The 27,319-nt window shown below is 38.0% G+C and overlaps 1 protein-coding gene across 1 annotated transcript; it reads right to left on the reverse strand.

The window, feature by feature from the left end:
* Positions 1–5,723: 5,723 nt before the first annotated feature.
* LOC140226364 (SPRY domain-containing protein 3-like) lies at positions 5,724–26,490 on the reverse strand. Its single transcript, XM_072306846.1, has 8 exons — positions 26,104–26,490; positions 23,951–24,081; positions 22,666–22,816; positions 11,409–11,597; positions 10,409–10,616; positions 9,191–9,305; positions 8,255–8,492; positions 5,724–5,861 (listed from the first exon to the last, which is right to left on the reverse strand). Exons 1-8 carry the CDS (start codon positions 26,488–26,490, stop codon positions 5,724–5,726), a joined length of 1,557 nt encoding a protein of 518 aa, XP_072162947.1.
* Between the last annotated feature and the right edge of the window lie 829 nt (positions 26,491–27,319).

Genomic DNA, 27,319 nt, shown 5'->3' on the forward strand with positions numbered 1-27,319 from the left:
CGCATGGTCTATTTCATTATGAAATCAGTCATTTTGTTAACGAAATGACCATGTCGTTAATGAAATGATCATTTCGTTGATGTAATGTTAATATTTCGTAACGAAATGAACATTTCATCGACAAAATCTGATTCAAAAGACTGATTTTGTAACAAAATAGACCATGCGACACTTGGCGCTCCATACAAATTGTCCATGGTTTAAACCATGGTTTCATTTGTACCACCTTCATGAATTCAGGCCTATGTTTCTATTTCTGCTGATGTTGCATTCTGCCTTCATCCTCTGACAGTCTTTCGTACATGCTTGTTTAAAGGTGCATGGTCCCGGTGTTTTAGTCAATTGCGTACGCGGGCGCACGGCGCAAGTTTCCTATAGAGACCTACGCTATTGACTCCTCTTACCCTTTGGCCCACTTTCCCCGAGTCCGAAGAAGTCTGATTCACTGTAGCCAGTGGTCGGATCACAGTTCGGCTCATGATTCAGCTGAGGGGGATGACAGCTTTAGCAAATTGCTTTTGTGATGTCATAATAACAAGCACATATGCACGCACCCTGGCATTACTACAGACTGCACGATGCGCAAAAAAGACAACAAAGGCAACGTTACTTAGCAACACCTACGCACTTAAATCTTGATGACAGCTCAACTTCGGTAATCTTCGTATCAATGCTAACGGCGATGGGCAGTATCATCAACAGCGCCATCTACACTACCGGGACTATGCCCCTTTAACTCTTTGTGTGCTGTGTTCACACACCCAACTCATTCAACGGCTTGTCAACTTCGCATGTTTTGCTCAAACGCTCAAACCCCCACAAACTGATTTGTTTCGAATACTGATTACTAGCAAGAAAACAGCCGTAAATTTGACATAAAATCTGCATCACAGCAAAGCTGGTGAGTAATTTTCTACAATTTTGCTCCACTGCATTTCTAGCATAAATGCTTTTACAAAAAGTTACATGGCTTTTCAAAGCAAAACGTCACTGGGATAAATAAGATCTTGTATCTCAAATTTTGGTGAAAATGGCTTTCTTGGATTAATGGTCAGCTAATCAGTTAAGAGATGTCATGTCCACATCGTAGTTGTCTGAATCCAAAAATGAAGCCACCATGGCAGGTCAAAGGAAAGGCTATCCCATTTGAAATAGTGCTTTGGCTGCCATGTTTTTATGCTCTCCTGAACATTTTACATTCTGTAGACACAAGGTCCTGTCTCCCCAGCAATGAAAATCTTTTCCAAAAGCGACAATGGTTGCGGTCCCAGAACACAGTAAAGTGGCCAACAGGTGGAGTTAACCCATTGAGAACAGGCTGATTTTCTTTAACACACATTTCCCATAGACACCTGTCCAAGTATGCTCGAGACTAGTCTTCATGGGGTTAAATGCCTTCTGATTCACAGAATGCCAGGTGCATGACCCTCCCCTTACAAAATGTCTTCTCCCCCCCCCCCTAAAAGTCCTCCCCCCCAAAAAAAAGTCCTCCTCGCCCCTCTACCCCTCCATGGTGCCACACCCAACAGACAGCAAACAGAATGTGGATCCACTCCAAGCAGATGAGAAAACATTTGTGGAAGCTGGACAATAGAGGGAGACATTCTATAGGACATGGACTATGGAAACATAAACACAGATGCAAAAGGAAAATTGATTTCTAATACAAATAATTTTTCCTGTTCTTGCTAGCAATCAGTGTGGGTGCAAAAAAAAAAAAAAAAAATGCTTCTGTGCTAACAAAGTTACGAAAAAGAGAGAGACAAAAAAAAAAAAAAAAAAATAAAAAAAAATCCCACGAACACAAGACTCCAGAAAAGCAAAGATAACACCAAACTAATAACGGTATACTGAAATGGATGAGCTAAGTGCAACATGGAAAATAGAAATTCCAGTTCTGCTGTAAACACAGTACAATTTCTCTCTGCACTGGATCATGTGATCAAGAACTTTTAGACAGATCCACACGAACCATGCTGGACACAGAAGCCTCAAAATGCTTTGAACAATTGCTCGATGGCAGAAAAACAGAAACATAAAAACCAATAAAGGAAAAAAAAAATGGCAAAGAAGTTTTCCTGGATTCACGTGACGGTTTGAAGTGTTAGAAGAAGAGGGCAACTGAGAGCCTCCAAGGTTCCCACAAAGCATGTCGCCCTCTTTTGTCAGCTATTAAAACAACCTGGAAATCACAGTGAGCTCAAAAGCAAAGAGCTACGCATCAGCTAAGACTAGGTAAATTAAATCTCTTTTTGTACCTGTACAGCAGGTAATAACACATACTTTTGCTACAAATTTGATGAAAATGTTGAGAATTTCCTCAACTTGCAACTACGTATACCTACAAAATATGACCTAGACCATCATAATGCTGCTTGAGTAACATGCAAGACTGGGCAGACAAGGGACTCAATGTTTGCCACTGAACATTGAGAAGAAGAAGAAGAAGAAGAAGAAGAAGAAGAAGAAGAAGAAGAAGAAGAAGAAGAAAATGAAGACGAAAAATTTAATGTTAGAAAAAGATGAAGAAGAATTTAAGCCAGAATGTAAAAAAGAAAAAAAGAAAGAAAGAAAAAAACTCCCTTATCAGCTGTTACTAGTAGTGCACACACTGGGCAAGTAGAGTCTTGCAGCTTGGCAAAATATTCCAACAGTCTGAATCATGCCTCAAATTGGCACCAAATATCAAGTTCATCATCATCAACAACAACAACAACAACCAGCAAACTTACTATGCACACAAATTGCATGATCACGATCATTACATTATAATTATATATAATATGAATATTCATCAGCTGCTAAAAAAAGGGAAATGAATATTCAACACCATTATTACTCTGAATATTCACGACATATCGTACAAGAGAAAAGATCCCTGCCTCTAATTGAAAACCCACACAAGACAATGTATTAGGTGTCAACCTGACATTCCAGCCAACACTAAGATTACATTGCTAGTCTGGAGTATCATGACAGGCCACAATTATGGCATTTGATATGTGCATCATCACAATCCATGTGATTCCACATTCATCACATGAGACTACAATTACAATTTCATGGGGCAAATTATGTCCAATAGGGCCCCATTTCTGTATCTCTTCTTCTTTTTTTTTTCTCTTTTTTTTTGTAACAATCACAACTACTAAGATGTACTATAATTACATTACTTGCTTAGGGAAAATAATTCTTGATATGCAGCCCGCATATCAAATAATAACTCGGCAAGTACAAACACTATCAAAAGTTCTACCTTCAATTTCACTGCTTACATTAAAAAAAAAAAAAAAAAATGTATTTGAGTTTGTTCATAATGCATTATACACTATTGTCAAGTACTCAGCAGGCCTACACTGAAAGCATCAATCTATTGTGGCATTTCCAAAGCTTGATCTAAATTGATGCAAAATTCTATAAACCTGGATGTAAACATCCACTTTGGGAAAAAAAAAATGTGATGACAAATTGATCAACAATAAAAATGGCCCTCAAAATACTGATCACACTGAGGTTTTAGAAAAAAAAAAAAAAAAAAAAAAATCTTGATAAAAAATAGTCCGGATATTCTGATACGATCCCATGATAAATGTCTTCGAATGGGTACACAGCAAAATATCCAACTAGGCTTGGATAAAATGAGAAAAGTCAAACATGAGCAGAACAGAGAAAATCTCAATGATTAAATTGGATATCAACAGCCATCCATACAACACTTTTGAATCTTCAAGGAAAGTGGTGATCTTTTACAATGGGTGAAAATCGGTAATGATCATTTTGCAGACAAGAGGAAGGGATGATGTCATTCCCTCGCAGCTCTCTCATTGGCTGCCACATTCATGCATCCCCAAACTTCTCATCTCAAAATCCACTGACACGTTCAATGTTCTGCGCGTTTGATTCTTATCCTAACGAAAAAAAGTAAACCCAAAGTTCCATGTTCAATGGTACTGAATGCTCAGACAAGATGTGTAGTGACACACACACCACTGCAATACCAACTGATGCATCTACCACACTCAAGATATTTGACACATTGGCCCAAATTTCCAAATGCAGTTCCAATCAAATCTAATGTTTAAATGCAGTTGAGGATTAAAACCAGTGTGAAATGTGCATACCTTGCAAATATGTGTCATCATGCAATCTTTCCTGGGTGATTATTGGCTTACATGGCGCGTGACGCGCACTTTAATGTCATGAATTCATGGACCAGATCTAAGTTGACCTTGTGAAATCTGGCCATTCAGTTCAAGGTTTTGACTGAAATCCTAGCAACCATCACAATGTTATAACTCTCCACACAATATATCTCCCCTCAAAACATGTGACACTGCATTTACTACCATTTCTATTTAATCAATATCAAACTGCTTCAATACTGACAATTATTGAAATTGATAAATTGCTGTACCAGATACTCTTCGTTCAAATATTTCATTTTAGCAAATTTTCACAATTTGACTTGACATTCATAATCATTATTCTATTTAGCATGTTTGAGAAATCCCATATATTTGCTATCATGGCAAATTCTATTTCTTTTCCATCAAACATGGCAATAAAGCGATGGTAATTTTGGCATGATTATGATACTGTACATCAACTTCATATTCATCACCTGTTGTCAATGTGTAAATACACTGGAAGCCATTCTACTGTTAGGTCGCAACTGCTACAAATAAAACTCAATCTCATGGGATTTTTTGGCACAACAGAGACATGCCATGAGCTCATGAATAATTCATTTCCTACATGATACAATCTATGCATATTCAACACTTTGGTACACTGAAACACACCAGAAGTCTTTGTATTTCCTTAAAATAATCACTTGCTCACAGCCGACTGCTGTCATGTGTAATCATCGCTGAGGAAAAGATTAATTTTTAAGCCCGAATCGCCCTTCTCAAGTGGAATTGTAATTAAAATCTGTAAAACGTTGGCACACGTCTAGATCTGATAATGTTGCTTGGGCAGCGGTGAAGCCTGCCCTCACGAGGCAAGGATCTTTAAGACCAGAGAAAGATTTGCAAGAGGGATTGGGGAGACTTTAACGGAGAGGGTGTCTAATCTTGACCCATGACCCTTGAACTCTCTGGAATGAATCCTCACTCAACTCTAGTGATCTAAATATCAAAATTAATCACCAAAGAAAGCCTGCAGAGCTCATGCTGGCATGACTGTAATTACCGGTATGCAAGTCATCATCTGCTATTACTCTGCTTTTACTTCAAGTCTTCCAGGCTATAGGATGTCTCAGTTGCTGGAAATTTTCTGGAAGCATCCACAAGCAACTTTTATTCCTCTGTGACGATTCAGTGGAATTTCGTCATCAATTTCTCACATATATGCATAGTAATTGCCTTGGCATGTCTACGATGAATATTCATGATCACATCACACAAGCATCAGGTCATGAAAATTCATGAGGCTATTCCCACAATGTGTTATTATCTTTTTTTCAGTAGCGATAGAGCAGCTGCCCCTTGGTGTGAGAATTCTGAATATTCACATCATTCCACATGAATATCCATGCCCATAATAAATACATCCATTTTGCTGTTTGGTATGAACATTCATGCCCATAACAAATCTATTGTGCTGTTTGGTATGAATATTCATGCCCATAACAAATCTACTGTGCTGTTTGTTATGAATATTTATAAGCATCATGAATATTCAAGTACACGGATGAACCACTTGGACACTCTTTAGTGGCTCTACCCACTGAGCGGCTGTAGGTCGACTCTAACTTTCTCCTCTGGACTCAGCATCCCGACCGTCGGGTAGAATCCACCGGGGGGTATACTCACATTCTCTCTCCTCCCGATGGTCGTCCCATTGCGAGTGAAGAAGACCTGAGGAAGACATTTTTTAAAAGTTCGCTATTAAAGGGATGGTACAGTATTGGTTGACATGAAAATTGGGATTTAAACTTTTGGGCTTTAAACTTTTTGCGAGATACCAAGAAAACACTTATGAGATAGTACAGAGCATACCATTTTAAGAGGAATTCAATGTTTATTTGATGAAAATCGGGTTAGGAATGCCCGAAACATCCAAAAACAAAGTAAAACAAAGCGATTGTAATAAAAGGTGGGTCCCATACTTTATTAGAATACCTCCGTTTTGGATATCTCAGCCATTTCAAAACCAATTTTCATCAAATAAACGTTTAATTCCTCATGGAATTACATGCTCTTTCATATTTGATAAGAGTTTCTCATTATCTCACCAAAAAATGTTAGAAACCTGAAATTAGTCTCAACCAAAACTATACGATCCCTTTAAACTCTTAATGCACCACGGTGTAAACCCCCTGTATGCCACATTATTCTGAGACTCCATCAGAGGCATGTTTTTCTAAACATTCCATAATTTTTTGTCTCCATGTAACATTTGATAGATTTTTGTTATGCTGGGCTTAGAATGAGAAAGTTGTAGAGAAAATACAAAGTGTTGCTTTGATGTAAATTTTATGAAAAATCTCTAATCATTTTTCTTTCAAATGACCAGTAGCTACAATATTGTCCAGGCATGGTTTTGCTCACATAACAGTGACAACAGGAAACACCACTTGGGCCCGAATTCACAAAGGTGGTACAAATGAAACCATGGTTTAAACCATGGACGAAAACCATGGAGCGCTAAGTGTCGCACGGAATATTTTGTTACGAAATTGGTCATTTCGTCGACAAAATGACCGTTTCGTTAACGAAATTATCATTTCGTAGACGAAATTTTCACTTAAATGTTCACTCAAATGTTCACTTAGTTACAAAATGTTGTCATTTCGCTACAAAATAATCGTTTCATCAACAAAATGACTGATTTCGTAACGAAATATTCCATGCAACACTTGGCGCTCCATGGTTTTGTCCATGGTTCAAACCATGGTTTCATTTGTACCATCTTCGTGAATTCTGCCCATGGTGTTTAATCACCTGTCAATGCATGATATTCATGTGAGAGGAATGGGACTGCCAGTGAGGCTTTTATTGTACCGTGGCATTTGGCGATTTATCAATCAGTTTTGGCAGGTTTGTGCGTTTGAGCAAAATATGTGAATTTGGCACGCTGTTGACTGAGTCAGGCGCGTGAACGTGGCACATATAGAATTAAAGGACAAGATCACCAAAATATATGTGGGGATTGAGCAAATGCTGCAATATCAATACAGCATATCAGTGAAAGTTTGAGGAAAATTGGACAGTCTGTTCAAAAGTTATGCATTTTAAAAGTTTCTCTGCACTTTCTCTGTACAATGATATAAAGGAAATATAAGGAGAAATCCACAAAATACTGTAAAATATGATATATTTGCGGCATGAAATTTTCGTGAATTGCCACTGGCGTTCAATGCATATAGTGTAGATAAGAATTTTCGCGAATCTTGGCGCTCACAAAATTCGAGAAATTAAAATGCATGTGAACATTCGTTTTACAGTATGATTTTTTTTTTTTTTTTAATGAAAAGTACTCATCATAAGCCATCACCTGCTACATACAGCAGAAGGATGCACCTGGAATAACATGTATGCCCACATGCTCACAAAACATGGCACATATAATACAGAGGGAGAGAGGGGGAGACCAAATTCTCCATTAACCTGGATTTTTGTACGAGTCGCTCTCTGTCAACCACCTCTGTTCGGACCCATTTCCTAGTTCTCACTCATGCATGTTCATGCATTTGAAACTGTAAACCAGAGCGATTTTCAGTGTGCTACGGTCTGACTGTGGAAAACCATGACTGCTAATATAAGCCAGTTCGTAATTAGCTCATGTACACATTGGTACAAATGACCTCTCTTTTTTCTCAGTTGGCTAGGCACTTCACTCGTTTTCAAAGCAGCATAATGCAAAAGCTTGCCCAACGAAACAATTTATGGAATTCACGTCCAAACATAGAATGAACTTGTGTTTAGATCAGGTGATAAGAATAGTTTAGTCCATCAGGTGACATTCAATAGCAGGCATCCATTTCTTTTCTTTTTTTTCTTTTTTTTTTGTACTGAATGCAATAACAACACTTTTCTTTTAATATTGCCAAATACCAGGCTAACTGTCAGGTGGATGTGCTGGCAAGTACCATTTAGATAAGGATCACATGAATGATCAGCACATCACAGATGCCTTATCTCAACCAGAACCTTTTTCTGCTCATGAGCAAAGTTGAATTACCAACTGGTCTATTCTCTCAAAACAGGGCACACAATACAGAAAGAGGAGATGGGATAGCCGCATTCACCTGGACTTTCGTTGGAGTTGCTTTCTGCCGACCGTCACCGAGAGGGCCCACTTCCCAGTCCTCGTCAGAAGCATCGTCGTCCCCGCCGTCCTCATCGCCTCCGTCCTCCCGGAAGTCGTAGATGTCCACGCCAAAGTTGTCCTGGCCAAAGTGGCCGGGCCCCTCCAGTCGGTTGGGGTTGGGGTTCCCGGGCCGCCACTGGTCAACGGCTTCTTCCTCCCCGTCACTGTCCTCATCACTGATGGAGATTTTAAAAAGAAAATTCATCTTTACAAGATTACGATTCCAAGGGTACATTTGAGCGCTCAAAAGCAAACCAAAGTGAACCGAACCAGAACGAACCATACCATGCTGTGCTATATTTGGAGTGTTGAGCCCTCTGTGGAGAAAGCGTACCTCAAGAGTTATTTTTAAAGGGGTCACATATTTTGTAGCAATTCATCTGGTGCACTTACACTACTTACAGATGTCCTGGACAAAGAGAATAAACGCTTTGCATTACGACATATAAGTGCATGTTACATTACATTGCTCTTCACATGCAAAGTTTTGGTACCCTTTTGGTTACAATTTTAGAGCACATCTGAAAGTGGTCCATGTCCTGATTCTGGAGAATTAACACTTGCGAAATTCAAATTCAAAAAATTACTTGCGCACAAAAATTACTCTCGCAAAAATATCCACCTTCACAGTATACACTTATCACCAATATTACCATTCAGAGAAAACATCAGAGACTTCAAATTCCCATTAATTTTTTATAACAGGTAGAAATCTCAAGAACCTTCCCATATTCTATTGATTCAACTCTACTCTATTCAACAGAGTCATCTAGAAAATGGTACAAAAGTCCACTTTTTAACCCGACAAAGAAAACTGAGAAATTTGCTGGGAGGATTATGCCAACTGAAGATGGTGCACATGACGTCCCCTCACCTGTCGGCCTGGTAGTCCCGGGGGAACATGATGCCACACCCCATGATGTCCCCCTTGTGGCACTTGGGACCAAACGGATTCCCAATCCCGTGTCCCGTGAATATCTTGCCATCGTCTAAAAACAAACACATCGACAGGGAGAACAAACCAAACATTAGATTGCATATAGTTTCTGAGAGTCAGGCATATTTGTGGAGTGAGGAGAAGGAGATGATAAAAGAAGAACAGCAGTTGTCAGAGGCTAAAAATATAAGCATTCAGTGAGTTTCTTTAATACTTGATCATCACGCAGATAACACACACAATTGATTATTGTTCAACCTTTCCTCATTACCTTGGCCAAGGAGGTAATGTTTTTGCTGGTGTTGGTTTGTTTGTTTATTTTTTGTTTTTCTGTTTGTAAAATGACTCAAAAAGTTACGAAAAGATTTGGATGAAACTCCCAGGAAATGCTGACAATGACACAAGGAAGAAATTAACTATTACATTTTGGTAGCAATTCATAGAACCGTCTGGATCCAGGATCCTTTTTTTATTTTTTTTTGGGGGGGGGGGGTTATTTTGAAGGATAATCATTGGCAAACAGGGTCAACAAATGAAGGAGTTCAAGCTGCATAAATTTGAGGTATGCAAATTGAGTGCACACTTAATACGCAGCATGCATGCAGTAAGCTGCTGATGAAGTTGACTCTGAACCCTAAACAGAAAGGCTTCTTTATCATTGGGAAATATGGGCAAATTTCAGTATGCATACATTGAATGGAAATGAGCTTCTTGGTGGAGGTCAGCACTGTCCGAGTGGTTTCTAGTTATTGTTGTTGTCGTTTTTATTTTTACTATCATTTTTGCAATTACTATCACAATCATTCTCATTTTCAATGAGTCCATCATCTAAAACAAAGTCAATTCCCAGTGGCAAACTTGGGGAAATGATTAATCTGAAGACCGCCAAATTGTTCTTTATCAATTGAACATTTTTTTTTTTTTTTTTTTGTCTAGAGCAATTATGGAATTTAAGTGTTGGTCTCTTGATATTATCATTATCACAATTGCACTATCACTAACAGCATCTTTAACAAAATAATTTTAGATACTGTTGCTTTTTAATCACAACAATCATTATCACATCTATCAGATTGTTTTTATTGGTCTCATTTCTATTATTATTATCATCATCAAGAGATGACCAATAATTCGTTTTCCCTTTTTCCTACTGACCTGCATGGTAGGCGATTGACCCCCTGTCCCAGCCGGGGTGCATGTTGACCGGGTAGTCCTTCCTGGTCACACCCAGCGCCACGTAGCAGCTGCGGCCGGGGTCGACGATCTCCACTTCGAAGTAGTGGTTGGCGGGGCCGAGGGGCTTGCGGCCCTGGGCCATGCCAAACTCGGAGTAGTCCTCACCCCGTCCCGTGTACGTCAGGAGCTGTGAGATCGAGAGTGAGAATAATTCTTCTAAATTATTGATTTTTTTTTTTTGTCATTAAATATGTATTCCCTTTTTTTAATCATTTTTGTTTGTTATTTTGCTTTGTTTTGCTTTTTTTGGGGGGGTTTTTGTGTTTTTTTTTTTTTCTTTTTTTTTTTACAGAAGATTGGCATAAATTTCAAAGACTGCCAGTCGATCAAACACCACACTTTCGCACACAATTCAAATTCTATTCACTTTTTTTTCCTTTAATGGCAGTTGGTGTAATAATGGGACTATCTGTAGATATGGTGATTACGGTACATGATTTTGCTGATGAAAGTAACAATACTTAGTTATCATCTATAAGAATTACTATTACTACTCCTCGTGTCGTCGCTACTCTTCCATGATGCCCCCTATGGGTGTGATCCTGTACTTCACAATAACATCTTCCCCTAACTATCTTTGTTAAAGGCCGGATACAAATGCCTTTTGCAAACATCATGAAAGTCTACATGGCTGTAGAACAATGTCTCCTGACATGTATATAAAATCTCACAGTACACCTCAGACTTAATAATATGCATTCCTTTTGTTTCGAAAATAATGATTGGATTTTTTTTCCCAAATAAATTACCTGGAAATCTATCGTACTGTTTCCTCTCCATCATAAAGATGCTTCCAGTTTTCATATCCTGGGAAAACGTCTGTATTTTATACCAACCTCTTCAACGTACCAGCTTTATGAAAGTAATCTAAATTTTAGGGTTGCAAAAGGGACACATAAACTCCAAAGGGCACCCCCACCTGTCCGTTCATGGAGACATGGTTGATCCGCCGCCACACCTGCTCTTCCCCGACGTCGTCGATCAGCATGTCCTCCTCCTGGCCCGTCCACCGGCTCAGTCCCACGAACTTGACGCTCTGGCCCCGCCCTCCCAGACTAAAGGCTGGATGGAACGGCTGCTCAGGCAACGTGATCTCCTGCTGTAAGATCTGGGGTGAAGGAGGTATACGAAAAAAATAAACAAATAAGGAAGGGATATTCACATCTGTAATAAGCTGTATAAGCCATATATATATTAAGTCTCATTTTCTAGGGGCGTATTTCATAAAGCTGTTCGTAAAGTTACGAATGACTTACGAGCGACTGGTGATCAGTTCTTGTGCTGAATTATGGAAATTCTGATAAGTATAGCACATCAGAACTGATCACCAGTCGCTCGTAAGTTGTTCGTAACTTTACGAACAGCTTTATGAAACAGGGCCCAGCAGCTAGACTTACCAACACATTTGCGAGTGGTTGAATTTGCAATCGCGGAGTACAGTACTGTACAGAGAAATGTATGCATGCACGTCACATTCACATTGGGATCAGAGTCAATATTTTTGTGTGTCTTTACATTCACGAATAGCACCTGACTCGCAAAATTAAAAACTTCGCGAAATACTAAGTGCATACAATAGTCATTTTTTCATCAGATTCTTTTTAGGCTTAAAAAAATATATATAGCATACTCTTATGTAAAACCTATCCCATACACCCAGACAGCATGCCAGGCTTTAATTGTTTTCAATCTTGCTTTGAAGTCTACAATTTTCCTTTGGGACAAAATAGGTACATCACCAAGTACACTCTCTCTGAAAATCAAAAGAAATTTCAATTCTGAGACAATCCCTCACATTGGAATATTTGATACTGGAAATCATTATCTCATGCAAGAACATTTCCTACCTACCTTGAAACAGGAACTTCTAATTTGTACCAAATAGCTTGTTAAACCCCCAAATAATGTCCATGTTTTTCATGTTTGACTCTGTGGGAGGGTTGTGAGGAAAGCCATTAATGCATAATCTCACATGCATTTAATATGAAATTGACAAACATCGGTATAAGAAAAAAAAAATCACATTTTATCCCACTGTGTTCAATAAATTAATCATGCAAAATTTCTATTTTCACGGTTAACTGTATGAAGAGTTAAAGGTACTTCCTATAAGCACTTTTCTGCCAAGCAGCCTACCTTGCTTTCGCGTGTCTTACACGGAGCAGCCAACATTCCCACAACAAATTTGGGGTGACTTCAAAGAGCAATCGGGGAGATATTTATAAGCGCATGCAACGCAAAAGGCCAAAAATGACACCGAAATCAAGGAGGTTTTGCAGTCTTTTGCGTAGGACATGAAGAGACAATATGCAGTCCTTTGGGAGCCTCCAACAGTGTCAGGACAATTTGGCTGCACTACTACACACATAAATATCTGTCAGTCAGTCAAGCTAGAGCTATGTGTTGAGTGACGTACCATGTTTGGTATTATATATTTCCCTAACGACTTGCAATTGCGGTGATGCCAAAATAAACTCCCACTTCCCTTTTTTCGTCCGGTGAGTTAGCCGGTTGTAACTAATGACAACCACTTCCTTCAACCATTCTCGTTGATTCATTTCGGACTTTTAAAAGGAGGGTTCACATTCTAGCATGTCACGGCTTCATTATGACACATACTGCCAGTAAAGCATGGGGTGAGCTACATTTCTAAGTACAATAATGTACAGGAATTCCAATTTCCTGCCATCTTCAATGCATTTCTTTACTTTGTGATATAAACCACATGACACACCAGTCAGTTCAGCTGCACAAATATATCAATGACCTTGATCAAGGATACACGTACACATACATTGTATCTATGGATTTTGGCACTATGTTCAATAGACCAGCTCATCACATATTAAACAATCTACAGATCCATGCATTATATCTAGCAAACATACAAAAAAAAAAAGACGAAAGCAAATATTATTCCACAGAACCAAAAGCTCAAATCTGAAATTTGCCTATAATCCTAGTAAGAATTCTAATTCATAAAAAAAAACCAAGATTTCAAGAAACGATTATAGAGTTCAATTCTGGAAAAAAGAAAAAAAAAAATATATATATACACCATATCTAACAGGATGTATCCATCAATGAATATACTCTAAAACATGATATATTCGCGGCATGAAATTTTCGCAAATTGCAGCCGGCGACCCTTTTAACGGCATGAAATTTTTGTGAATTGCCACTGGCATTCAATGCATAAATAGTGTAGACAAGAACTTTCGTGTGCTTTTTAATTTTGCAAATCTTGGCGCTTGCGAAATTTGGACAAAATCAAAATGCACACGAACATTCCTCGCTTTACAGTACGCATTCAAACAAAAGATCTCCTGAAATTGATCGCCAATTCCGAGAATATCACACGCCATAAACCGGCACTCTACATTATAGCTAAAAAAATTCAGTAGCTAAAATTCTCAATCCACCAAGTTAAGACTATAAGATATGAGGTAACCATTACAGCAACAACAACATATAGCCACAGGTACATACACTGCAAAATCTTGGTCATGGGGTGATGAAAGTTCTGGTGTGTATACAATTAGACATGATGAAAACAAACAAACAAACAAACAAACAAACACACACAAACACACACACACAAAAGAGACTGATTAAAGAAAAAAAAAATGATAATAAATTAAACTTGACGCTAGTCCCCATATTGTGTAACTACGTCAGCTCTTTAAAAATAAAAAAAAATAAAAAAATAATTCCCAACACGTGTATACACAAACACACATTCATGCACCACACACAAACAATCAAACACCAAAAACAACAACTTCCACTTTCTGAGCTGTGTTGTGATTGGAATAAAAACAGCGTGAAGAAGATTACCAAATCGTGACAAATCCTCTTCTTTCAGAGTACTTCAGGCAGTACGAGGAAAAATCCACTCACACAGTGTCCCACACCACAACAACATTGCAGAATGGCCACCGCGGGGCTTCTCGCACGGCTCAAATGGGACGAACACTGGCGGTTGTCTTCAAGCTTCTCTTGAAACTAGAGTCGGAGCTATAGGGGCAACGATTTCATGGGTTGACAGTGCCCACACCAGCGATTTTAACAGTGCCGGAATGTTCCTGAAATAAACATCTCTGTCACCATCCGTCAACCATTTAAAACAATCTCTTCCCATTAGGCGGTTTAAAAAACAACAACAACAACTACTACTGCTGAACAGGTTGGCTACACACGATTCCGACCGTGTCACCCGACCCAGCGAGTAGGAACGGCTAATCCCAGCGGAATTAGCTCCTTGGTTTGGTGACTAACACACAGCATGCTGCCACTCAGCTCTTTTAATGCCCCTTGTCAAAATCTTGCAGGTTACTCGGTGGGGGGGGGGGGGGAACAACTCAGATCAGTCCTTGAAAGAAGCATTTAGGCAGTGAAAGGAGTTGGCAATTTCTCAAACAAATCCCATTTAAATCAATATATCACGTTTATGAATTAATATATCAATTTGAGATGAATATCTTCTCATACAGCATTCTCATTTCAGTGCCACTGCCACTATTTTGTGACATTCTTTGAATACAAAACATGAAATATATTTGCAAAATCAGCCTTTAAACGAGAACAGTGTCGAATGTCACAGAGAATATTTTGTATGAATCAGGGAGATTTTACAACACACATCTAATACAGATACTGGATACCACCGTTCTATTCTAGATCTAAAATCTAGGATACACTATCAGGGCACTGCAAAAATAAACAAAGCAAAAAAAAAATTGTCCAGTTTTGATACAATTTACAAATGCATGGAGTACAATTTTTTACATTCTACAATTCAATGCATAATTCCACATTTTTAAATTTGTAAAGTGAATGATTTTACGACCGAATAAATTTTCTTTTCAAATCAATTGATTTTCTGTTTTGTTTTGTTTTTTGGTCTAGGTTCTATTCATGTTCTAATACTGACAATTTGAGTTCTCATTTTGAATAAAATCTACCCTGGTATGTGTAGAGTGTCTTGGTATGAACATGATGCATTTGCTGCAATTCTGTTTGCCTACAATCAAGATGTATGTCATGGATTTGTGCTTTCGGACCACATTAACATCTAGATCAAAATCTTGATGATTTCTCTTCAAATGAAGTAGTCAGCAAACTTAAAGGGACTGTACAGTACTGGTTGAGGTGGGGATTCATGTTTTGAACATTCCTAATTGAGATAATGAAAAGCCTCTTATGAAAATGAAAGAGCATGTAATTCTACGAAGGATTCAATGTTTATTTGATGAAAATTGGTTTTCAAATGGCTGGGATATCCAAAAAAGTGCTAATAATAAAAGGCAACATGCCACAACTTTATTAGGATCTCTTTGTTTCACCTTGTTTTTGGATATCTCAGCCATTTTGAAACCTATTTTAATCGAATAAACTTTTGATACCCCTTAGAACTGCATGCTCTTTGACATCTCATAGAGTGGTTTCTGAATATCTCACAAAGTGTTAAAAGCTAAATCCTCACCTCAACCAGAACTGTACACACCCTTTAACTATGGTTTGAGTTGCACGACCCCGTTTTACTTTAATAAGGACAGGACATGCAGAGGCCAGTGTATTACACTATTGATCAACTTCGGCAAATACACAATTGTAACTCTTGGGTTATTGAGCACAATTGATCAATTCAATGAAATAAACGGAGTACTGTATGACTTTGAACTTCAGTTTCTCATTTCACCCACAGAGGATGAGCTGATTTTACTATAACATGCATAGAATTCCCCATTGACACTTGCCCAAAGTGTATACTCGGGACTAGCCTTCATCAAGTTAATAGCTCTTTAATATCCAATCAGTTCTGAGATACGGGCACACTGTGTCTTGAGATAAGTAGCACACTGCATTATTCAAAGACAATGTCTAATGTGAGATAAACATACAGTAGTACACATGTACACTGTATGTAATCATACCTTTGAACCTCTATCAAAAGCATTTTTTCATTTTACCAAGACAAGGGGGTACCGTCTTGTGTGGCACCATCTTGTAGACGGTACCCCCTTGTCTTTGTACAACCTTATACTCACACAGTGCAACTGCAATTGTGGCTGTCAAATTTAGAAGTCAGCGATAATGAATATAATATGGAGTTTTTGACTGTAATTACGACAATGATTACAATGACAATTTTGCATACTTTTTCAAAACATGCTACCGTGCAGCTCTGAAGACTAACAATTTTAATTCACTAAATTGCCCTATGGTTACATATTTCATGTCTTCCGTTGACTCCTAAGGCATAGTTCTGTACAGCTATGACACCGAGATCATTGGCCTAGTATAGCAACGAGAGCTGAAAGTATGATGCTGCTGCACTGCCGAGATCATTGTTGCAACAAAATATTCTCCCATAAAGCAGCTACAAATTAATTGGTGTAAGGTGTGATTCATCCAGGTAACGATCAATAAAGGAACAAAATTAAATCAATTCATCTGGACTTCCTGTTTTTATTCCGAGAACGGTTTCATGTCCGATCCTGGACGCTTTATCAGCTCGTCTGACTTCAAACAATAACGTCGGTAGTGCGTCTGCGCCGATTAGCAACGATGCCTTCCCGCCATCAAATCAGACGAGCTGATGAAGCGTCCAGGATCGGACGTGAAACCGTTCTCGGAATTAAAACAGTAAGTCCAGATGAATTGATTTAATTTTGTTCCTTTATCAGTTACAAATCACTTTATCCTATTTTTGGTAATCCAGGGTACAGGACTAAAAAAAAAAAAAAAAAAAGATTTTGTTAAATTAAAAAAATATTAAATGATTCAACAAAATGGCAGTTTCTACTTGGTACATACTCCAGGGTACCCAAAAATGTAATTATAAGAAACTAAATGTACAAACTTGTACCAAACTTCATGGCTTAAAGGGACTGTACAGTACTGGTTGAGGTGGAAATTCATGTTTTGAACATTCCTATCGTATAAAGTGAGATAATGAAAAGCCTCTTATGAAATATGAAAGTGGGCATTTCCACGGTAACTCACGTTACATTTTGAACTCAAAATTAGGTCGTTGAGATCAATATCCTTAAAACCTAATTAGTGATATGAGTTACTATATGTAAATGAGTATCATGCACCTCCATCCTACCTCACAGCAACATTACATCCACAGACTCTTATGAGAACTATGAGAAAAAACACTACAAATGTCGGTAACTCACGTTACATGATTTGGACATGCAAAAATTTGGCATGTCTTATATTCAAAAGTTTCCTCAAACAAGAAACAGAGAGACTTTAAAGTCTATTGTGTCAAAGTCATGGACTAACAACATACATCACTGAGTATGGTAAAAATTCAAATTGTCTTACATTCTCCAGGTATCGTCATGTGAAGCGGTAACTCACGTTACGGTAACTCACGTTACAGTTTGTCCACATGATCACAAGACGATTTTTTGTCTTAATAATCCAAAGAAAACTTACCAAGACAACTTTTTTTCACAAACAAACTCCATGAATAAAGAATCTAAATTGATTTGAACATTGATCTGACAGTAATTAATCCCATTTTATCCATGAGATTACCAAAAGGCAGGAAGCTTTACATTTAAAATACCAACTTGAAGATAAATTTCATTTTTAATTGAGTCGTTTTCCAAGCTTTCATTTGTACTGAGACAAAAATTGTATTCAACAAAATGATATGAAACAGAGTCTATTTCATTAAATTACACTCTTTTCCAGTTAACAAATGCATCAGAAATTGAGGATTTAATTGAGAATTTCATTTGATTGTTTTTTTATTTTACTAGATTTAAATGGATTTCAGGCTATCTAGATAAAACAAGTCATCCATAAACTATTCCATTTAATACACTGAGTCGAGAGACTAGAGACCTGTACATGCAGTCTGTAGAGAGTTTAAAGGTTCAGAAATTAATATTTCAATAAATCTTTTAACTTTTAAAGAATGCAATTTATATTCCAATTATTTGATAATTGTTTGAATTACTCAATAATCAATTGTTTGTATGTTTGATTTGTTTACAAATTCTTATACTAAACTGGTACAGAAATTAGACTTGAATTACAGAAACTGCAGATAAATTTTAGTTATCTCCTACCAGTATTGATCAGTTTAATAAAACATGTTCATAAATGTTTAAACCTTAAAAAACAATGGCTTTGGTCTATGAAATGTCAAGTAGCCATTATTTGAATGGTACATACATGTAAAAAGTATACCAGTATTTTCTAGAGTAATCAAGCAGATTGAAGCAGTAAATCCCAATGAAAAACATGAATAGTAAATATTTTGTGATCAGGAGGCTAACTATTAATATCACAAAATGTTGATAGTTTGCTTTAAGGTACATGACTGTCCAGCTCTTAAAGAAAATGTCTGATAATGAGGTTCACATTCAACAAGTTTTTGGTAATAGATCAGCATGTAAAGTAAATTATAGTAAACATGGAAAAGTTTCATTGTAGGATTTTGCAACAGTATAGCTAAAACCTCAGAGTAGAATAGTATAAAACACATAAGCGTGTCAAATTCACAATGTTCAGTTCTCAAAAATCTCAGAAAAAACAGCAGGAAGTGAGCTCCAATCTTAAAATTCTGTTCACATACAAATGTTTCAGCCTCATAAACAATGGCTTTGGTCTATACAGGTAGGTATAAACTATGAAATGTCAAATAGTAATCACTTGAATTACAAAAACAACAACTTTTCAAGAGTAATCATGCAGTGATTATCCCAATCAGGAGGCTATTAATAGTTATCACAAAATTTTGATAATTTGCTGGAACAAGGTCCATGCAGCTTTAGAGGAAATGTCTTTTAACAACTTTCGTAACAGATCAGTATACATGCACTGTAATATTAGATAGTATATATATGGAACCTGTTGAAGCACATGTGATGAACATGTGTAATTAATACATTGTACATGTAGACCAGTTGGTTTGGTGATAGAGAGAGACCAAGAGAAAACAATCTACTGGAAATAGAATCTTAATACAAGAGTTCAGTAATTATGTACTCATTGGTTACTTACAATCACAACCTTCATATCATTTCTTGGTATTAAAGAAAAATCATGTCGGTAACTCACGTTACAATTTTAAGACCTCTGTTATGAGAATTTTAAGCAAAGACTATAAGTCCCATCATATTTCTTGGATGTGTGCTGCATAGTTATTTGATAATCCAAAATACCATGTCTCAGTTGGGCATAGTAAAATTGCTAGGTTAAAAAGTTCATGTTTCGGTAACTCACGTTACAGCAGCTTCTCGAGCTATGTAAGAGCACGCTGGTGTCCGAAGTACATATCTTATATCGAGGTCTCCACTTTATTTACAGCTAGATTAATATATTTTTGATTTGTAAAACCACACAAAGTTTGATTTGAGCGTCAAATATAAAAAATAATCACAAAGAGCAACAAAAATGCATTTTTAGGGATTTTTAGGTCAAAAAATGCTTTCTGGTTTCAAAAGGTATAAAAATGCACAAAAGGGAACTTTTCTTAAAGGTAAAGTTGGTTTCACACACTTCAAACTATGGCTAACAAAGTAAGATTATCAGTTGTCCTGAAATATGCGGGTAAAATTTTGGTGGTCATGTCGCACAACTCACGGAAATGCCCAAGAGCATTTAATTTTAAGAAGGAATCAACGTTTATTTGATGAAAATTGGTTTTCAAATGGCTGAGATATCCCAGAAAGTGCTAATAATAAAAGGCGACATGCCACAACTTTATTAGGATCTCTTTGTTTCACCTTGTTTTTGGATATCTCAGCCATTTCAATACTGATTTTCATCGAATAAACTTTTGATACCCCTTAGAACTGCATGCTCTTTGACATCTCATAGAGTGGTTTCTGAATATCTCGCAAAACGTTAAAAGCTAAATCCTCACTTCGACCAGAACTGTACACACCCTTTAAGTGTACCGACTAACAGTCAATCAATGCCAATACTGATCAAAATGGTAATAAAAGTAACAAATGATGTAACAATAAAACATAAGGACATTAACTATAATCATAGCTAACAATAACAATGATGATTATAACAATAACAAAGATTTTTTCATCATAATGATGATGATGATGATGATGATGATGATGATGATAATAATTGCAATAACAATAATAATAAAGATTTGGAAAGAAAACTACAAATAAAGATTAAAACAACAATCACAGCACTCGGTGATAATGAGGAAAAACCCTATTAAAAGGTTAGGATTCCTAACAGCATTGCATGTACATGTATACATGCTTATTCCTTTAAACAGAAAACAAACTGTGTGAGATTTAGCAACAAAAGAGCTCGCCAAAAAGTCAAGGTAATTTGCACAATGTACAGCTAGAATGGACAGCATAATTTGGGCCTGTGCCACCTTCACCCTAGTACAGGCCTACTTACACTCAATATGCACCACTAAAACTGAGTGTTAACGAAGTGGGATTATCATGCCATTATCTTTAATGCTCCCCCTCTGCCCACCCCCCCCCCCCCCAGTAGAACAGATTTTGTGTGTTTGCAGATAGACAAGACATGTTATGAGTAGCGCACAAGCAATAAATCCTACATTTTGTTTAAAAAAATATCAAAACAAAAATAAAATTCAACATGATTTACGTGAGAGTACAAACCTGACACACAGTAATACAAGAAGTGCAGCTGTAATACATGTGTAGCAACAACTGGTCAACAATCAACTTGCTGAGCATTTTTTTAAAAGATGTTGCATCTAACATCATTGTGAGTTGCAATGACTGTATGCTGTATACGCAGAATATTTCGCGAGGTTTTTATTTTCGCAAATTTCGCGAGTCAGCTTACTATTTGCGAAATTAAAAACATGCAAAAATATTGACTCTAATACCGTTATGAATGTGACGTACATGTTAACATTTCTCCATTCAGTATGTGACTCCATGATGGCGAATTTAACCACTCGCGAAATAGTCGGGAAGTCTTGATTCGCGAAAATTTAGACTCGCGAAATATATGGCGTATATAGTATTTCTGCATGGTTCTGGGTCAAGGGTCACGCTGTTGCGCAGCAAAACGCCTGCATGTACCCATATGCACACAAGTGGAACACACTGTAATCACTGAGTGAATTCAAAGCACACATTCACACACGCACAGAATCAAATGAATAGAAATATTTGAGGTCTCTATGTCTCACACCAGTCCCATGTCTTGCATGCAACGTGCTTGGAAATTTAATGTTTAGGGTCCGAAAACAGTGTTCACTTGGGCTCAGTTTTTAAATGACACTTGTATTTCATGTCATATCAAAGCTGAGAATCTGCAGTTTTCAGAAAAGTATGTCTGACTTTTCCATAAAATACTGGGTCAGTAAAATGGGAAAGCGCCCTCATTATTTCTCAAGTGATTTGCACATAAACTACTAAAGTGGGGAAATATCAAGTTTTATTATCATAATGGATTACCCTTCTTAGGAGCAATTCATATCTGGCATTCACTTTTCTAATTGCTGTTAAAATTTGTGTCAACGTTTTGCTTCACTTTTTTGGGCAAAAACATGTTTTTCCATACTTTGACAAGAAATTATCACTTTTTCTATATAATAGACTCAAGTTTGGACACTCCTATTCCATAATGTATCAATGAATTAGTGTGGCTCTATATCCTTGTCATTAAATTAAACAATTCTCTATTCATAACACTGTGCCATATGTCCCCCCCCCCCCCCCCAAAAAAAAATACAACGGGAACCTTTGCAATGAGAACTTGAAAATTAAAAAATCAATCCAAATACAGTTTCAGGGTATGAAACTCTAACGTATTACCAACATCTCACAGAAAACCCCATCCGATTTGCTTCAGTGGTCAAAGAGAAATGAGGAATTTTGAAGAGGATGTCAGGAATCCCTTCCCTCCAAGTTCCGTCCATTCTCTTCACACATTATGCAGTTCCAAGAGCATCCCAGTGCTAAACTTGGAAGAATCAGATCCATGACATGCTTTACAACAATCCTCATTTCTCTTTAACCACTTAACCAAATTGAATGGGGTTTTCTGCAAAATATAGCTAAGATGTTATATTTTAAGACCCTGAAGTAGCATTTAGACTGTTTGATCATATTGATAGTTATCAATGCGAAAATCTGATTGTAATTTTTTTTGGGGACATACTGTATTTGTAAGGGTGGGTCTACCTTTTTTCCGTTCAGTACGACCGACAGTGGACACGTCAAAGTCCCCGCCTCCTCATCCAGGTACTCCGCCTTCTCAAAGTGGAGGGCGATGCCCACTCGGTCGTTGGCCTTAGCAGGTGGGTAGACCATCTTGTCTGGTGTGTGGAAGTGCCTGCGTCATGGCAACCGCAAACACAGACAGACGGATGCATGATAAATACCAGGTACAAAATAATTGCCAGTAAACCTTTTCTCTTTTACATTTGCATAACCTCTCTATTAGATACTTATTTACTATACATATTATCATTACTATTTCTTTTGGGGTTTTTTTTTTGTTGCTCATGTTTCAAGAATAAAGCATATAAAGCAATGTAAATGTGAATCTTATATCTTGATGATGTAACACACATGTAGATATTTGTTTTGAATGTCTTTTCAACCACATCAGAGTTGAAATAAATGCTATCCTTAATTTGATAAAGTGCTTTGGTTACCATGTTTTTTTGTTTTTGTTTATTCATTTGTTTGTTTGTTTGTTTTTTTGCTCTCCTGAACCTTTGACATTTTGTACATATGAGGTCTTGTCGCTCCAGTGAGATATAAATGTAAGTAGACTATAGATATATCCTCAGGGTTAGCGCATTACACACAGTGTGCCGTAACATTCTGTGCCGTAAATTCCACATCATCTGACTTTATCAAAAATAATAGAATACACAGACAATGGGAGTCTCACTGTATAATGCTTTGACTGAGATTGCTATCACAGGAATTTCCTGCAAAATGACTTTGACCAGGGCTAAACACTCATTTTTTGCTCTGATGGCCCATTCTGGCCACTAAAATCAATGATATTGAAATGTAGGTGGCCTGAAATAGAAATGTAGTACCACTAAATAAAAGGAAACCATAGCAATCTTTTTTAAATATTACGTGTAGTTGCCCAATGGGGCCATCAAAAAATTGTAGAAATTTGGTGGCCTGACATCAATTTTTAGTGGCCCATGGGCCACCAGGCCACTGCCAGTTTTGAGCTGTACTTTACTCAGAATGATAACTTCCACTTGATACAATTACAAACTTCAAATTTGCTGCCTGGGCCCTGCTTCATAAAGCTGTTCGTAGTTACCAACAACTAACGAGCGATTGGTGATCAGTTCTGATGTGCTATACTCATCACAATTTCCATAATTCAGCACAAGTGGCACAGCACACTTTACAAACAGCTTTGTGAAACATCCCCCAGGACTGATAACTATTCAGGAATGTAATCCAATATTCTATTTCTCACGGTCACTCTTACCCCTTGCCCTCAAAGACGCTGAATCCCACGGATGTTTTCGTGGCCCCAAGGTGGATGTCTGTCGGGTGGTCTTCCGTTGCCATGCCAACCCTTAGCTCTTCACTTTCCCTCCCAGTGCCTTTAATCTCAACCTACAAAAATAAAGCAAAACAACAAACAATTTTATCAACAACAGTTTACAATAGATGTGCAGCAGAATCACACGGCAGTTGATTATTTTGTGGTTTGATACTAACGGCTCAAAAATCATTCAAAACGAGGGGGAATTCCACTTTCCTTCCTTCTTACAGCCACTGTTTACCATTGGGATGAGTGATAAAAAAGATGAACATCTTTTTTATCACTGCTCCCATTGGCAAACAGTGGACATTTGAGTTATCATATTTGATGTACACATGTATGCATATATGTATACAATGTAATTCACTCCTATCACAAAACATCCTACCATATAAAAACTTTGCTATTTCTAAAGTCACAACTATAAGGAGATAATACCTAATTTTCTCAATAAAACATAACACTGTAGATGCTTCATTGTAGGAACCATTTCAATAAAACTGTTGGTCATTTCAACATATCATGGGAGATTTTGCTTTTTTGGCTTTTTTTCTGACTCCTTCTCTAAGCTGAAATGAAGCAAGCTCATCTAGATGTAGGGCCTACACTCAAGCAAATAATATGTAATGAACATTGTAACAGTAATCCTGTAATCATTAAAAGGTGTAGATTCTATGTAAGATCCATGCCTAATTTTTAGTCCAATTTTGTACTGATTCATTGGCATAAGAAAAAAATAACAAGAATTCTGACATTGACTCTATTCTGAGTGGCAAGATGAATTTCATACATTTTTGCTTTGAGCTATCACTGCAAGTCAATGTTCATTTCTATACAAAACTAGAAAGGCACTCAGAGAGTGCAGACCTCTGCCAAGCAGCTCATTTCCACCCATACACGCATGCTAAAAATTGCCCAATTTTCAGAGCTAAGCCTTTGATATGTCATCAACTTCCAGCTAAACGGTGCCTTGCCCAAGCAGAGCACACGCTCTAGTGCGCATATTATGCAAACCTCACATACATGTACATGTATCATGAACTCCAACGTTTATTCATCCTATCTGCCATAAGATGAAAAGTCCTTCAACAATCCATAAAAATTCCCGGATCAATATCAAAATTCAATCATCTTTTCCTTGTGCCATTATCACCTTTTCCTGCAAGTTTCATTCAAATCCGTTCACAACTTTTTGAGTCATTTTGCAGACAGACAGACAAATCAACACAGATGAAAACTCAACCTCCTTCCTTCTACTGCTACTTCTAGGGTGCTTCTCATCAAAGCCTGTGCAGCAACTGGATGAGGGTCTGTGGTGTGGTGTTTCAGACAGTGGATGCAATTTGTGCTTTGTGCTCTTTCGAATGTATAATTATACAGGTGCTCACTGTGCAAGTATAAGATCTCTGCCGCGCCCATTTGGCTTCTATGGCTCTCTCGAACTGCTCAACAGAGGGCAGTTCAATGATGTGTTGAGGAAGCCTATCCCCGTCTCTGATTGTCCTTGGGGGAGGTACAGTAGACTTCCATTATAACGAAGTCCTCAGGACCGTATGATCTCTTTCGTTATAACCGAACACATATTATAAGCAATGAAAATACATAGAGTGGATAATGTTGCGGCCTGAATTTTGACTTCATTGTAACCAGACTTTCGTTACAACCGTGTTTGTATTTAAAAATGGGAGTGCACTGTAATAAAAAAAAATTTGCCCACTTGCATTAACAGAAATTAAAAGCACTCACAGGTAAGACTTTGCTGCTTTGAGGATAAACAACAACAACAACAACAACAACAACAACAATGTCTTTATTTACCCAGGGTAGCCTCTTCGGTGTTGCCACTGCTCTACCAGAGGGTCCTGCTTTGATTATTACCCTAGCATTGCCAGGTACCCATTTATACACCTGGGTCGAGAGGGACAAAGTGGGCAAAAACATCTTGTCCAAGGACGTCAGCACTAGGCGGGATTCGAACTCGGGTCCTCTAACCGGGAGTTGGGAGTCTTATCCACTATGCCACAGCACCCCCACAGGATAAATTAGAGATAGATTATTAGGGTATTAGGATAGAAAGAGATGTTTTCTCTCACCTCAAAGAAGTTTTCCTCCTCCGTCAGTTCCACAACCGCGATGCAGACACCTGGCTTCTTGTTCACGCCAGCGTGGCCGAAGCTCCGCTCCCTGCCATTGTGCGACAGCATGACACATGCTTGGTTCTTGATGAATCGGATGTCGCCGACGTCGCCCGGAAGATCATCCTGCTGCCGGAATTGCAACGGCCGCGGGATGGCGAACGCGGCGGGCATGCCACCGTTCCGCTGCGGGAAGGGGCGCCCGATCAGGAGCCCCTGGGCCCGGTTGGCCCCGATGGCCCGGGGCATGAGCAGTGGACGACGCCCGAGAAGCTGGGCGAAGAGGTCCTCCCCGTTATCGGCCAACCGGCGCCGACGCCTCCTCGGATCCATGCGGGGATCCATGGTGCGAGTTCTTGCTCCTTCTACTGCCTCCTGCTTGTAGGCCCAGAGTGAAATATGAATTCAGTCATACCTGTGAAAGACAAGATATTGTTTCCCAATAATTAGTTTTCAAGCTATGCACATGAATATAATTTCGAAATTCTTGTTTTGCTTTAGAGTTGATTTGGTTTGTTGTTGTTGCTGTTGTTGTTGTTGTCGTCGTTGTCGTCGTCGTCGTTGTTGATTTGGTCGGGGGGGGGGGGCGGATCAGACCTTTTTCCTTGGCTGTCTCTAGTTTGTATAATTTCATTGACAGTGTCAATACAGTGGCTACTAGTTTGTTGAACCCCTGCCACCTTTAAAATAACATGTGACTGTACGCTAATCAGCCGATGTTGACTTGAGTCAAACATGTTTACATCATTTTACTCTAGAACTGTTGGTGTTACCGGCACATTTACTACACACACACACACACACACATTTACACACAAATCTTTTGCAAACATTTGAGGAAACCATGCTTACCAAGAATATTGCATTTTCTACACCACCTTCTCATAACTAATCACTTACATGAATGTTTGACAGCATCCCTGACAAAAAAAAGTTTATTTTATAAGCTCTGTCAATTTTTTTTCTTCCCTTTTTTTGTTAAATTGTTCTGAAAGAGTTCCTTCCTTACATGTAGGTCACCTCCTGCTATTACTTGTAACTCAAACTTGGCCTATGCAGGTTTTATGAAAGAAAAGAAAGAAAAAAATTGAAAAAAATGTTGTAGACTATGTCCCAAATAATTGTAAAATCTAATCCTAACCATACATACTACTGTAGGAACAACTGTAGCTAG

The sequence above is a fragment of the Diadema setosum genome, chromosome 3 (genome assembly GCF_964275005.1).
Source record: "Diadema setosum chromosome 3, eeDiaSeto1, whole genome shotgun sequence".
Taxonomy (NCBI): Eukaryota; Metazoa; Echinodermata; class Echinoidea; order Diadematoida; family Diadematidae; genus Diadema; species Diadema setosum.

Excerpts from the sequence above, each read along its gene's own strand:
- LOC140226364 (XM_072306846.1), bottom strand. The coding sequence starts at position 26,490 with ATGGATCCCCGCATGGATCCGAGGAGGCGTCGGCGCCGGTTGGCCGAT. Across the intron at positions 24,082-26,103 it reads AGGAGGAAAACTTCTTTGAG|GTTGAGATTAAAGGCACTGG; the intron begins GTGAGAGAAAAC and ends TTATTTTTGTAG. Across the intron at positions 5,862-8,254 it reads CAACTCCAACGAAAGTCCAG|GTCTTCTTCACTCGCAATGG; the intron begins GTGAATGCGGCT and ends TGTCTTCCTCAG.